This window comes from Solanum dulcamara, chromosome 6, assembly GCF_947179165.1.
Source record: "Solanum dulcamara chromosome 6, daSolDulc1.2, whole genome shotgun sequence".
Classification (NCBI taxonomy): domain Eukaryota; kingdom Viridiplantae; phylum Streptophyta; class Magnoliopsida; order Solanales; family Solanaceae; genus Solanum; species Solanum dulcamara.
This window is the reverse complement of record NC_077242.1, coordinates 12867755-12881729: the sequence shown is the minus strand read 5'-3', so window position 1 is coordinate 12881729 and position 13975 is coordinate 12867755. Positions and strand designations below refer to the sequence as shown.

The following is a 13975-nucleotide window of genomic DNA, read 5'->3' as shown; positions in this document are numbered from 1 at the left end:
CTTAAACCATACCTAATTTTTAAGAAAGCAAGCCTTTCAAGTAGGGCATAAAAGAAGGCAGGCGATCCAATCAGAGGATAAAGAACTAGGATTTTGAGTTTATGAGTTCTAAATTTTTGAAGAAGCAACTAACTAAATTCTAAATAAATTATTATACATATTAAATAAATCTTTTAGGACAAATGTGATGCTTGAGCTTAAGTTATGGGTTTGGTTCACTATAAATATAATATTTACACCAAAATTATTGAGTTCGCCCAAATCGGTAAATTCTACTATGGCTTAGCACCTATACTTGGGATGGAGAAGAAAATGCCTCCAGAATAGGTAAACGGCAAATTATCTTCAGTACAATTTTTCATTGGTTTTTCAAGAAGATTTTAACTATAGTATCATGAAGTTTTCATTGCTATAACAAGGAGTAACAAAGCAACGAAGTCAAGATTATAGGAAGAAACTGTAAATGGCCAAATGACAGACCTTATTCAGTGAATTTTCTTCTGCAGAGGAATCTTTTCTAACAAAATGGTAAATATAACATCATGGAAAATGGTAATGTGCAAGTACTTGCAAACTTTACAAATGAGTGATTAAATTAGAAATGTACAATGCTCATTAAGGTCAAGAAAATCACCTAAGCAGGACACTGGTGTTACCACCAGCATGTACTATCTACTAGCTACTAGTTTCCGGTCATATTGCCTTTGCAACTCCGCGTCTTTCCACATAAAATCGGGCAGAGGAAGAAGAGCTAATATAGTCCATATACATAGCTGCTTTTTTCTTAGCTGTATACTGGTTTATGTGAAAACCTGAAACTACCTAATTATTCATAAAGACTGCACTTTTGAAGGGGTACACGATGAAGCCCCTAACTGTAAACGACTCATGCTCAGCTCCATACTTCTGTGAACCATGTCTTGCAACAATCTCTTGGCTGTGTCAGCTGCTTTATCTGTTCCATCAACTTGTGCAGCGAAGTCGTACACTATTCTCTCCAACGTGGAGGATGAGAATCTATTTTCAGGAGGAGAGTCCCGAAGCAAGTCCAAAAGTGTTCTAGCTCTTTCCTGAGCCTGGGGTGTGCCCTCTGCAGTTAACCGTAAAAGGCCTGGAATGGCGCCTTCTTTGAGAATGAGCTCCCTGTACTTATCTCGGCTGCTTTGACACAATGACAGCAAAGCCCCAACAGCACGTTCTGTGCTGACGAGTGACCCATCTTCGACGGTCTCTACTAGAGTCAGTATTCCACCATCTGCATTTGTGATTGCATCTCTTCCCTCCTCGGAATTAGAGAGGATTTCCAATAGAGCTGTGGTTTTCTCAGCAAACTTGGAATATTTCTTGCAGTCTTTGAGGAGATTCATTAGTGGATAAACCGCTCTAGCATCAAGAACCAGCTTGGGATCTTCTTTGCTTGTGGAGAGATTGTGGAGGGCTGTGACGGAATCAACCCTTCCTTGAACAGTTCCTGAACTCAGGACCTGCACCAGAAGAGGTCCAACTCCGGATGCAGCTATTGTTGGTTTATTGGTTGCAGCAGCTGACAGTGTCAAAATAGCAGCAGCTGCTAGCTCTTTCAAATTGCCATTTTGGAACTTGAGGAGCTCCACAAGGGGAGGGATGGCACCAGATGCAACGATCCTTATTTTGTTTCTGATAAGTTTGAAAAGGTATATAAGGAGATAAGTTGACTATAGTTGAAATAAACAATTATTACAAAATAGAGGAATTTCAAAAAGAACAATGACAATATATCATATACGTCCAAGGATGCCAAGAAGCTGTTAAAATAAACCTACGGAAAGGTCAGGAGAAGAAACAGAGAGAGAACTTGGACATTCTCATGATATGTTATTCCTAAACAGGGCTATTGTTGGCATGTATGCAGAAACCAGGCTTAGCTGAAATGAAGAACTCTTGCTTACATGAGCCAAGGAAAGAGAAAAATATGACCAAGTGAGCACATCAATTATCCTCTATTCTGTATAATCATCCATCTATACCCCAGAACTTATTGAGAATCTCCAATGCCAAATCAACAGAAAACGAACAATTTAAACACATTTACATGTAAGAAAAGGTACAGTAATTATGAAACCAGATGATCAAGCTTCAGATCATGCCTAGGTTTGGCCATTCTTTGGGGGTATAACCACAGCATGTCTTGAGCATTGACATCTTAATTGTATAAAATAACAAGGAAAACTCTTAAGGAAATAAGGCACCAATCATCTTAACAAACAAGGTGAAGAAAGATTTGGAAATACACCAAGAGAACCCAAAATAATTAGAAAAACACGACAAACAAAGAGTGTGTTCAGTATGAAGGAAAATGTTTTTCATGGAAAATGTTGTTTTGGAAAATATTTTCCAAGGTTTCTAATTTATTTCTTGTGTACGGTACATAAGCAAAAAATATTATCCTAGAAGCATTTGTATATAATCTAAGACAAATACTATGGGAGGTAGGGGAAGGGTGATGGTGTGGGGTGGTGGGGATAGGACTAGGGGGTTGGGGTGAAGATGAGGTGTGTTGAAACAGTGGAAAGAACACAATCAATGTGAAATGTTGCAGAATTAATTTCCCTACTTTAACTAGGGAAGTCATTTTCCCCATTTTTAAGAGACATGTTTTCCTAGAGAAATATTTTCTAAAAATTTTGACCAACCGAAGATGGAAAATTGAAAACATTTGGCAAATGTTTTCCTCCATACAGAACACACCCAAAGAACTTCGAAAAAAAGGAAAGACAGAAAGTAAGGGAGGACAGAAAAAACAAATTATATGTCAAACAAATAATACCATTATCTAGCCGTATCACAACCAGGAGAGATAGAAAAGCTTTCCTCCCTTGTGTCAGTAAATAGGTCAGGAAATGATGCATATAAAGATGATTGAGCCATAGACATATTGTGAAGTTACAGCCTGTGAGAAGTTCATTTACATGCCTAACGTGGGTAACTTTTTTTCCTTTTTTCCCATAAAATCACAAAATGGAAAGAATATTCTGGCCTGATCAAAAGTAAGATATTACAGAAACAGGATGACGTCTTCTAGTGAGATGCAAAGGTCCAAGAACTTCACTATCACGGCAAGAAGCCCAAAGATCATAACTTTTTACCTTTCAAAATCTCAATCAGAAGTACAGAACACAGTCTATGAATACCTTGAAATCGTAGTTGTTGCACATTAAATGTGAACTTTTGTTCTGGCTCCAAACAGGCATTGATGAGCAAAAGTCTAGCATTGAATACGAATTTTAAATGCAATATTTTTTGGTTAGAAATCTTTTTCGATGCGTGAAAAATGAATTCTAAAGGCCAATTTAGGGTCTCAGCTATGCTCAATAGCTCATTTGTCAGAGAAGCTTCTAGGTTTAAGTTTCTATGAGAATTTTACAATTTGACATTGCTGCTTTGCCAGAGAGACAAGGCCCTTGGTTCACAGTCTACAATTGAGATGCAATACTATTGAATGGTGACCTGAGGCATGCACTGGAGGTGGCGGTGGCAGCCAAGGCCATCTTCCTTTCCTATCACAGCTTCCCTGTGGGCACAGGAACTCAAAGTCACTGATATGCTTTAAATATTATATCTAGTATGGTTCTTGTTATCTGCTAACCCTACATAAGTGTCGTGTTCCTTTTCTTCCCATAGATCCCAGCGCCCCTGCCCTCAGGGTGCAGCTAAGAAACCCCCATCAACCTCCCCATCTGCTGGACCCAAGTATTGCTTGCAGGACGTTCCCGGGCTCATGAACTATCAGTTAGGGCATGTTCACCTCATCACCCCAGGCATGTCAAATACATCTCACAGTTGTGCAACACTTCATTTAGACCTTTTAAAACACTAATGAAAAGATGCAACGTTGAAATGTGCTTCTACAGATAAAAACTAAATGAGGCAATGGTGTATCTCATTCTGAGGGAACTGGAATATCCTATTTCGCCTAACAGTCCCTCGTCTCTTCCATATCGGTTTTCTTCAGATATGAAATTAGCGTCAGCATGGCTAGCCTAGTTCTACAAAAGAACTCCATGCCCCCATCCTAGTCTAGCGGCAAACTCTTTATCCCTATTTTGCAAATGAAACTACATCGTGAATGTCATCATAGGTGATAATAACTCATAGGTCATAGCTAAGTAAAGAAATTATACTTAACATAAAATTTCTGATTTATTCTCTGATAACTAATATTCATTGTTTCAAATAGCTCTTTCTATTTAAAGCTGATGTCCACCCTGGGAACCTTTATAGCTGGTTTCTATATTTGATCACCTTCTTATACACAAGATCCATTCCATTACAACAGAGCCTTAATCTAGAGGTTCCTACAGTTAAAATCATTGGAATTTGTATGACTTCACATTAAATCCAGCATTTTTCATCCTTTAGCTTCTTGTTAAATGAAAATTGGGGGCAGGAAACTGCCAATTGCACCTATACTTCTCATTTCCACAGCAACAAATATTTCTAGACTTAATATCCAAAAAAATTCAATTTTACCGGGAAAAAATCACAATCTTTCCCATCTAAATCATCTTGAAAACAAGAAATCACCATTTTCAAACTAACCCACAAAACTCTTGCAATTTCATACATATAACAAATATCCACAGATATGCATTTCTAATCTTATTTTTAAAAAAATGGACGAGCTTAAGAGTACGAACCGTTCATTACGGGAGGCAAGATTGAGGAGGGCTAATAGAGCAGCTTCACGAGCAAGTAGAGAATAAGAACAAGGCTGAAGCATATCAACCAACGGCGAAATAACGCCGGCGGCGGCAAACCGGGAACGAGTCTTGCAGGAAAACGACGATTTTCTCACCAGTTTTCTAATATCCTTAGCTGCTTCGATTTTTCCTACCTCTTCCACTTCATTCTTCAATTTCTCCGCTATTTCTTCTATTACATTCTTGCATTTTCTGTTCTTCTTCTGCTGTTCCTCTTCTTCTTCATCCTCAAGATTGCACTTTTCTTCTTCTTCTTCCATCAATATCTCCTCTTTTACCATTTTTCTGACACCCTTTTGAGCTCTCTTTCAAAGGGTGTGTCCAACAATGGAGATTTTGTTGATTTCTTACAGGCGAAGAAGAACTTTTCTACTAGGAGGATTCAACTGTTGTACTTTTCTATTTGGAGGTTGTACCTATTTGGGACTCTCGAGTCTTTGCGTAATTCTATGGTAATTTACTAATTTTACATTTACACCCCCTTAAGTTTAAGAAAATAAACATTAACTACCTTTTACTTAGGAAGTAAGGCTCCTATCAATCCAAAAAAAAATGATCTATATTATTTATCTCAACCAGCAAGAGTAAGTTGTTCGAATGATAAGCACTCCTTCACTTCTAACTTGATAGGTTGTGAGTTTGAGTCACCGAGAGAGTACAAAGTGAGGGAGCTCCTAATGAAGGGTAAAAAAATATTTTTTTTAAAAAAACGTATAAAAAAATTGTTTATCTCAACTAAGAAAAATAGAGAATAAATTTAGAGGAAATAAGTGAACATAACTCTGTATTCTAATTTTTAAAAAATAATACTACTAAAATACTAATCGAAGATCATTCAATAAAACATAATATACTAGAATTTTAGCACATATAACTATTAAATCAGAGATCAGAGTAGGCTCGACAAAACATAAAAAAAATTATTACTACATCAAGGGAGGGGGGGAAATTTAACTATTTAAATGATGCATCTCAATTTTTATTTTGATTATTTTGTTGAAGTTATAAAAGTGAAAAGAAGAAAAGAGAAAGGCAAGTTTTTAAATAAAGTGTATTTAGAAATTAGGATAACTTAAGCATCCTATCCTTTATATAAAGGTGTTTTAAAGATTGAGATTATGTGATTTACGTAGTCTAATTTCAATTAATCACGATGTTGTCGTCATACTTAGTTCAATAATGCATGTATTAATTAACATACAATATCCTTTTAATCATTTTGTTGTGAAGAGAATGATTCATCAATGGAGAAAATAATACTAAAATTATGAAAGCTAAAGGTGTTCTTCTTGATGTGGCCTATTCTGGATTTAATAATGGTCCTAATCTCCACATAGTAATTCAAAAATGTTAATCAAGTACTATAGTTTATTTTTATACAAATCTAATTAAGGATCGGGTAAAGAGGGAGGACGGAGAGTAGTGTGGTATGATTGATTGATATGAATTATTGAATATTAGATATTGAGACGTGTATAAGGAAGTTCACGTAAAGTTGAATTATGAAAAATATATAATTTTTAATTTACATATAATTTATATAAATAGTGTAAAACAATTTGATACTATTGAGTCTAAAATTATCTATAATTATAAGTACAATTAAGATAAATAATGAGACAAGTACTCATTACACGAGAATTTAAAAGTCAATTTGATTTGTTGTCTGAACTTTTAGCTTTTTGGTGAAAGATTTATTCTTCACCTTATCAGTTTCTTCTCTTTTCTCCTAAATATATATTTTTTAAGATAATGAAAAAAAAAAACTTTTATAGGCAGGACAAATCGAACATTAACACAAATTTTCATTACGTTATCATCAGGGGTGTTCATCCGTCGGTTCGGTTCGATTTTATGTATTATCGGTTTGATTTATCGATTTTCAGTTTTTAAATACGCTAAACCAATAACAAATCAATAAGATATTTTTTATGGGTTTTTGGTTTATCGATTTTTGGTCGTTAACGGTTCGATTTTTGGTTTACCCAATAAGCAAAATGCTCATAAAATAAATATATGACTTCACACTTCTTTAATATTTTCCGGTAAGCCTGTAAATGCTTTGATATACTGAAACAAAAAAGATAATGAGAAATTGCATCAATAAGAGCATATGTAGTACGAAGGCTACAATTACATGTTACAACCAAAAGATAATATGGAATTTCTGATGTTAATCAAATTACATATGTTTACCAACTTGGAAAAGCTACAATTACAAAGTAAAACTAAAACTAAAATCAAGCAGTCAAACAAGACAATCTTGAACAATCTTAGTTCTTACTTTAATCTTTAGGTTTTGTGTAAGACTAAAGTGGTCTAGTGTGAAGTAGAAGTACTGTGAAGACTATAACATATTATTATGTTAAATTATTACTAATATTTAATATTTGTGAAGAGCAAAGTAGTACAATACTATTGTCTTAATGGGTTATTGGTTTACCCAATAACCCAATACTAAAAACTGATAAAAAAAATTTATAAAATCATTAAGAACCGATTAACCCAATATCCCAATAACAATAACCTAATAACATTTTTTTCAGTTCGATTTATTGATCGGTTCGATTTTTGCATACCCCTAATCACATATATACATTAAATCATTATACGAAAGACATCAAAGAAGAGTTATTCTAAGAATATAAGTAAGGAAAAGCAACACGAATTTAAATTAATCTTGTTTCAAAATAACTATGGGACACTAAATGAAAACAGGCCACATGCATGTAATATATCACATGGGCTAAGCTTAGTGTTGATTGTAATATGGAAATATATTGTTCTATACTCTATTTGTGATGTGTATTATTGATTTGTTAATGTAACAAGAAAGTGTCTTTTTCAATTACTTGATTAGGATGAAATTATTAGAGCGGGTAATATTAATATTACAAGAAAAGTAGACAGCAAACGAAGTTCCAACATGTATATGCTTAGATTTCTTTGTGGACTCCTTATATTAATTAATATATACATAATAATACATCATTAATAGTCCCTTCTAAATTAAATTGAATTACATACATTAATAGCTAGACTTTTTTGTCATATTTTTGTATTACAAAGATCATCAGCTAATAGTTCTAAAAGTCAGTATATATAAAATAAGATATTTTCTGTTTTAATTTGTTTGTCTTACTTTTCTTAAAAATTTGCTTAAAACCACAACATTAAAAGGGCATGTTGATATATTACACACATTGTTAGTTTAAGACAACAAAATTTAAACTTTTATTTTTATTTTTTTAAAATTCGTGTCAAATCAAATTAAGATAAATAAATTAAAACGAAAAAAGCATTACAGCTTCTTGAACTTGGCAAGAATATTAGTCTGTTTGGATTGACTTATTTTTAAGCAGCTTATAAGTTGAAAAGTGCTTATAAGTTTAAAAAAAAGAGTAGGTGCATGCCAATTTTTTTTTTGACTTATAAGCTGTTTTCAACTTATAAACTGCTTAAAATAAGTTCATCCAAATAAACACAACTATTTATTGGGGCTTATTTTAAGCACAAAATAACTTTAAGTTGGTCAGTCAAACACTCAAAAAAAATTTGAAAACAGCTTATAAGCCAATTCAAACGGCCACTATACCATATCTACATTCCCCTTTTCCCAACAATATATTAAGGATTTTCAACATAAAGTTACTTTGGAGTTTGGACACTTCATATGTTGGTATATGGTTTGTTTACCTACCAATAAAACCTAGTTGTTAAAGAACAAATGGACAAGTGGATTGTCCACTTGAAATATTTGTTTTGTTTAATTTAAGTGGGGCCCATATCTCACTATTTTATTTCATCTTTTTAGCTATAAATAAGTCATCATCTGCAATGTAAGATTAAGCACAAATATAGAAAATATATACAGATAAATTTCTCCTTTGTTCTCCTTTCTTTTTTCTTACTCTCTCCTTCTTATTTTGTTAAGTTAATATATATTATAACACGTTTTCAGCACGAAGATCTAATTTTTTTCAGATAAATTAACTTCTATATCGGGTATATCTACTGAAGATATTTTATTTTAGTTGTCTTTGTTATTTCTAAATTAATTTTTATTTCAGTTTTTATCATTCAAATTTATCAAAACTTGAGTTTGTGGCACTTGACATTTCCGAAAAAAATTTATTTATCATGAATTATTGATGCTGAAATTCACCTTGACGTTAAAGGTCTTGGTGATACTATTAAACAAGAAAATAAAGCATCAAATCAAGATGAAGCAAAGGCCATGATTTTTCTCCGTTATCATATTCATGAAGGATTAAAAACTAAATATTTAACTGTGAAAGACCCCCTTGAATTATGGACTAATTTGAAGAATCGATATCATCATCTAAAACTTACGGTGTTACCAAAAGCCCGATATGACTGGATACACCTTCGATTTCAAGAATTTAAAACTGTGACAGAGTATAATTCTGTTATCCACAAGGTAAGTTCTATGTTAAAATTATGTGGAGATACTATCACTAATGATGACTTACTTTGAAAAAACTCTTTTCATTTTTCACGCTTCAAATGTGTTACTACAACAACAATATCGTGAAAAGGGGTTTAAGAAGTATTCTGAATTAATTACATGCTTCCTTGTGGCTGAGAAAAATAATATTTTGCTGATAAAAAATCATGAAGCCCATCCTACTAGGTCTGCTCCATTTCCTGAACCGAATGTTGTAGTAGCAAATAATCAGTTTGAATCAAGATAAAATAATTATCTCGGTCGTGGACGTGGTCATGGTCGTGATTGTGGACGTGGGCGAGGACGTGGAAGAGGATGAAACAATTATCGTCATCATGATGGAAATAAACATAAGAACAATAAAGTTCCTCAAAATAATCTTTCCAGAGGTAAATTCAATATTTGCACGTGAATGTCGTACGCCCGATCATTTTGTGAAACTTTATCAAGCCTCTCTCGAAAGAAGAGATAATAATGTATGGCACACTTGAATTTTTGGAATGATGATAATGAAGCAACTCCCTCAAATAAATATGAAGATATTGATGCGAATCTTGCTTATCAAGATGATGCTTTCGAAGATCTACCAAATATTACTCATTTGGAAGCTGAAGATTTTATGAATGTTGACTGAAGAATTAATCATCTAACTGGGGATAAAAATAGTTATTTTTATTATGTTTGATATTATGTTATCCTTCGTAAAATGTTTCTTAAGGCAGTACAGTTTCTTAAAGTTTCTTATGTTATTAGTTTTTCACGTTCTTATCATGTATCTTTTTGTTTATGAAGAATATGAAAATTTCTCAGTCATCACTTGGATCCAACATCAACTATGATAATATGTGTCTTATTGATAGTGTCACAACACACACTATTTTAAGAGATAAGAAATATTTCTCTTATTTGATTATGAAAGAAGCTAATGTTAATACAATATTTGGTAGTACAATATTAATTGAAGGATCCGAAAAAGTTAAAGTTGTTCTAGTCGGAGGAACAAATTTAACAATTAATGAAGCATTATATTGTAGTAAGTCTCAAAGAAACTTATTAAATTTCAAAGACATTCGTCAAAATGGTTATCATATTGAGACTACAAATGATGAAAAGAATGAATATCTTTACATTACTACAATGATGTCGGGCAAAAAGTTTATACTTGAAAAGTTACCCGCTCTTTCATCCGGTTTATACTTCACAAGTAATAGCATGGTTGAAACACATGCCATAGTAACTCAAATAATTTTATTATTTGGCATGACCGGTCGGGCCATCCCGATTCTAATATAATGCGCAAAATAATTGAGATTTCACATGGACACTCTTTGAAGAACCAAAAGATTCTTTAATTTAGAGAATTCTCTTGTGGTGCATGTTCTCAAGGCAAATTGATTACTAGATCATCAGTAATTAAAGTGGGCATTGATCTCCAATATTTCTGAAACGTATACAAGGTGATATATGTGGGCTCATTCACCCATCATGTGGACCATTTAAATATTATATGATTTTAATAGATGCATCTACAAGATGGTCACATGTGTGCTTATTATCAACTCGTAATATGCATTTGCGAGATTACTTGCTCAAATAATCAAGTTAAGAGCACAATTTCTAGATTATGCAATAAAGACAATTCGTCTTGATAATGCTGGCGAGTTCACATCTCAGACATTTAATGATTATTGTTTGTCCACTGGGATAACAGTTGAGCATCCGATTGCTCATGTTCATACTCAAAATGGTTTAGTGGAATCATTAATTAAACGTTTATAATTAATTGCTAGACCAATGCTTATGAGGAACAAAACTTCCAATTTCATTATGGGTTCATGCTATTTTGTATGCAGCAAGTTTTGTACTGATCAGATTCATAAGTTATCATAAAATCTCTCCATTACAATTGACTTTTGGTCAGGAGCCGAACATTTCCCATCTTAGAATATTTGAATGTGCAGTATATGTTCCAATTGCTCCACCACAACGCACAAATATGGGACCCCAAAGAAGATTGGGGATACATGTTGGGTATGAATCTCCTTCTATCATAAAATATTTAGAACCTATGACTCGAGATTTATTTACTACAAGATTCGTTGATTGTCATTTTGATGAATCAGTATACCCAACATTAGGGGGAGAAAATAAGCAGCTGAAAAGAGAAATAGATTGGAATGCATTATTACTATCTCAGTTAGATCATCGTACAAATAAATGTGAACTGGAAGTTTAAAAGATAATTTATTTACAAAATATTGCAAATCAACTGTCAGATGCATTCACTGACTTATCAAGAGTTATTAAATCTCATATCCCAGCTGCTAATGCTCCAATTCGAGTTGATGTCCCAGTAGGACAATCAATTAATGTAAATGAGTCTAAACTACATTTAAAATATGGTAGACTGATCGATTCCAAAGATAAAAATCCTCGAAAAAGAAAAATAGCAAACAATCAAGATGGTCATGATATGACGGAACCTGCTCAAGAAGAGCGAGGAGACATAACAACTGATAAAATATTGGAAGAGGTTAAGGCGCCTGAAAATGATAAAGAAATTTCAATAAATTATGTCTTATCGGGAAAAATATGGAACCGAAATAATGTAATTGTCGACAATAGTTTTGCTTATAATGTTGCTATGAAAATAATGCAACACAATGAGGATCTTGAACCAAAATCTGTCAATGAATGTAGACAGAGGAATGATTGGCTAAAATGAAAAGATGCAATTCAAGTTGAATTAGCTTCGCTAGAAAAATGCAAAGTTTTCAGATCGATAGTCCGAACACCTGAAGGTATAAAATCAGTGAGGTACAAATGGGTTTTTGTGCAAAAAAAATGAGAAAAATGAAGTCGTAAGATATAAAGCACGACTGGTGGCACAAGAATTTTTGCAAAGACCCGACATTGATTATATGAAAATATATTCTCCTGTGGTGGATGCAATCACTTTCAGGTATCTTATAAATCTAGCAGTTCATGAAAAACTTGGCATGTATCTGATGGATGTAGTTACAGCCTATTTATATGGTTCTCTGGATAACGATATTTTTATGAAAATTCCTGAAGGAATTAAAATGTCTGAAATATATAAAGATTTCCGGGAAACTTGTTCAATAAAACTTCAAAAATCTTTATACGGGCTGAAACAATCAGGGTGAATGTGGTACAATCGTCTTAGCAAATAGTTGTTAAAAGAAGGATATAAAAATGATCCAATTTGCCCTTGTGTCTTTATTAAAATGTCTGGATCTGAATTTGTCATAATAGCCGTATATGTTGATAATTTGAATATTATCAAAAATCCTGAAGAACTTTCAAAGGCAGTAAAATGTCTGTAAATGGAATTTGAGATGAAAGACCTCAGAAAAATAAAATTTTAGCTTGGTGTACAAATTGAATATTTTGCAAATGAGATATTTGTCCATCAATCAAAATATACAGAAAATATTTTAAGGAGATTTTACATGGATAAAGCACACCCACTGAGTACTCCAATGGTTGTGAGATCTCTTGATATTAATGAAGATCTATTTCGACCTCATGAAAATGATGAAGAGATTGTTGGTGCTGAAATATCATATCTTAGTACAATTGGTGCATTAATATATCTTGCCAATAATTCTAAACTAGATATAGCTTTCTCAGTAATCTTGTTAGCGAGATTTAGTTCTTCCCCAATGCGAAGACACTGAAATGGAATTAAGCATATATTCAGATACCTCTGAGGGACCACAGATATGAGATTGTTTTACTCAAATGAATCCACGTCAGAATTGACTGGTTATGCAGATGTAGGATATTTGTTTGATCCCTATAAAGATCGATCGCAGACAGGCTAATTAGTTAAATGTGGTGGTACAACTATATCATGGCGTTCAACAAAGCAAACTATGGTTGCCACTTATTCAAATCATGTAGAGATAATAGTCATTCATGAAGCAAGTCGAGAATGTGTTTGGTTAAGATCAATAATTCAACACATTCAAGAAACATGTGACCTTTCTTTGACAAAAGACGCTCCAACAATATCGTATGAAGACAATGCTGCATGTATAACTCAATTAAAGGGAAGATATATCAAAGGAGACAGACCAAAACATATTTCACCAAAATTCTTTTTTACTCATGATCTTCAAAAGAAAGGTGAAATAGATGTTCAACAAGTTCGTTCAAGTGATAATTTAGCAGACATGTTCACCAAGGCATTGCGAACTTCAACATTTGAGAAAATGAGATACAAAATTGGAATGCGTCGTCTTCGAGATATTAAGTGATGTTTTCACCAGGGGGAGTAAAATACGCGTTGCACTCTTTTTTTCTTAGTCAAGGTTTTATCTTACTGGATTTTTCTTGTAAGGTTTTTAATGAGGCAGCACTCAAGACGTATTACTAGATGAGTGTACTCTTTTTCCTTCGCTAGGTTTTTTCCCACTGAATTTTTCCTAGTAAGGTTTTAACAAGGCACAACATCTATGGGTGTTCAGGATAAATATGTATATTATTTTTTGTAATTTTTTTTAATAAGGCACATTTCACATGAACATCCAAGGAGGAGTGTTAAAGAACAAATGGACTAGTGGATTGTCCACTTGAAATATTTGTTTTGTTTAATTTAAGTGGGGCCCACATCCCACTATTTTACTTCATCTTTTAGGCTATAAATAAGCCATCACCTGCAATGTAAGATTAAGCACAGATACAAAAAATATACACAGATAAATTTCTCCTCTGTTCTCCTTTCTTTTCTTATACTCTCTCC

At 33.3% G+C, this 13975-nt stretch overlaps 1 protein-coding gene across 1 annotated transcript; it reads right to left on the bottom strand.

Moving 5' to 3' along the window:
- Positions 1-553: 553 nt before the first annotated feature.
- LOC129893239 (U-box domain-containing protein 4) lies at positions 554-5156 on the bottom strand. The gene is made up of 2 exons (XM_055968742.1): positions 4677-5156; positions 554-1656 (listed from the first exon to the last, which is right to left on the bottom strand). Exons 1-2 carry the CDS (start codon positions 5018-5020, stop codon positions 831-833), a joined length of 1170 nt encoding a protein of 389 aa, XP_055824717.1. The 5' UTR covers positions 5021-5156; the 3' UTR covers positions 554-830.
- Positions 5157-13975: the final 8819 nt, after the last annotated feature.

Excerpts from the sequence above, each read along its gene's own strand:
- LOC129893239 (XM_055968742.1), bottom strand. The coding sequence starts at position 5,020 with ATGGTAAAAGAGGAGATATTGATGGAAGAAGAAGAAGAAAAGTGCAAT. Across the intron at positions 1,657-4,676 it reads CTTGCCTCCCGTAATGAACG|AAACAAAATAAGGATCGTTG; the intron begins GTTCGTACTCTT and ends CAAACTTATCAG.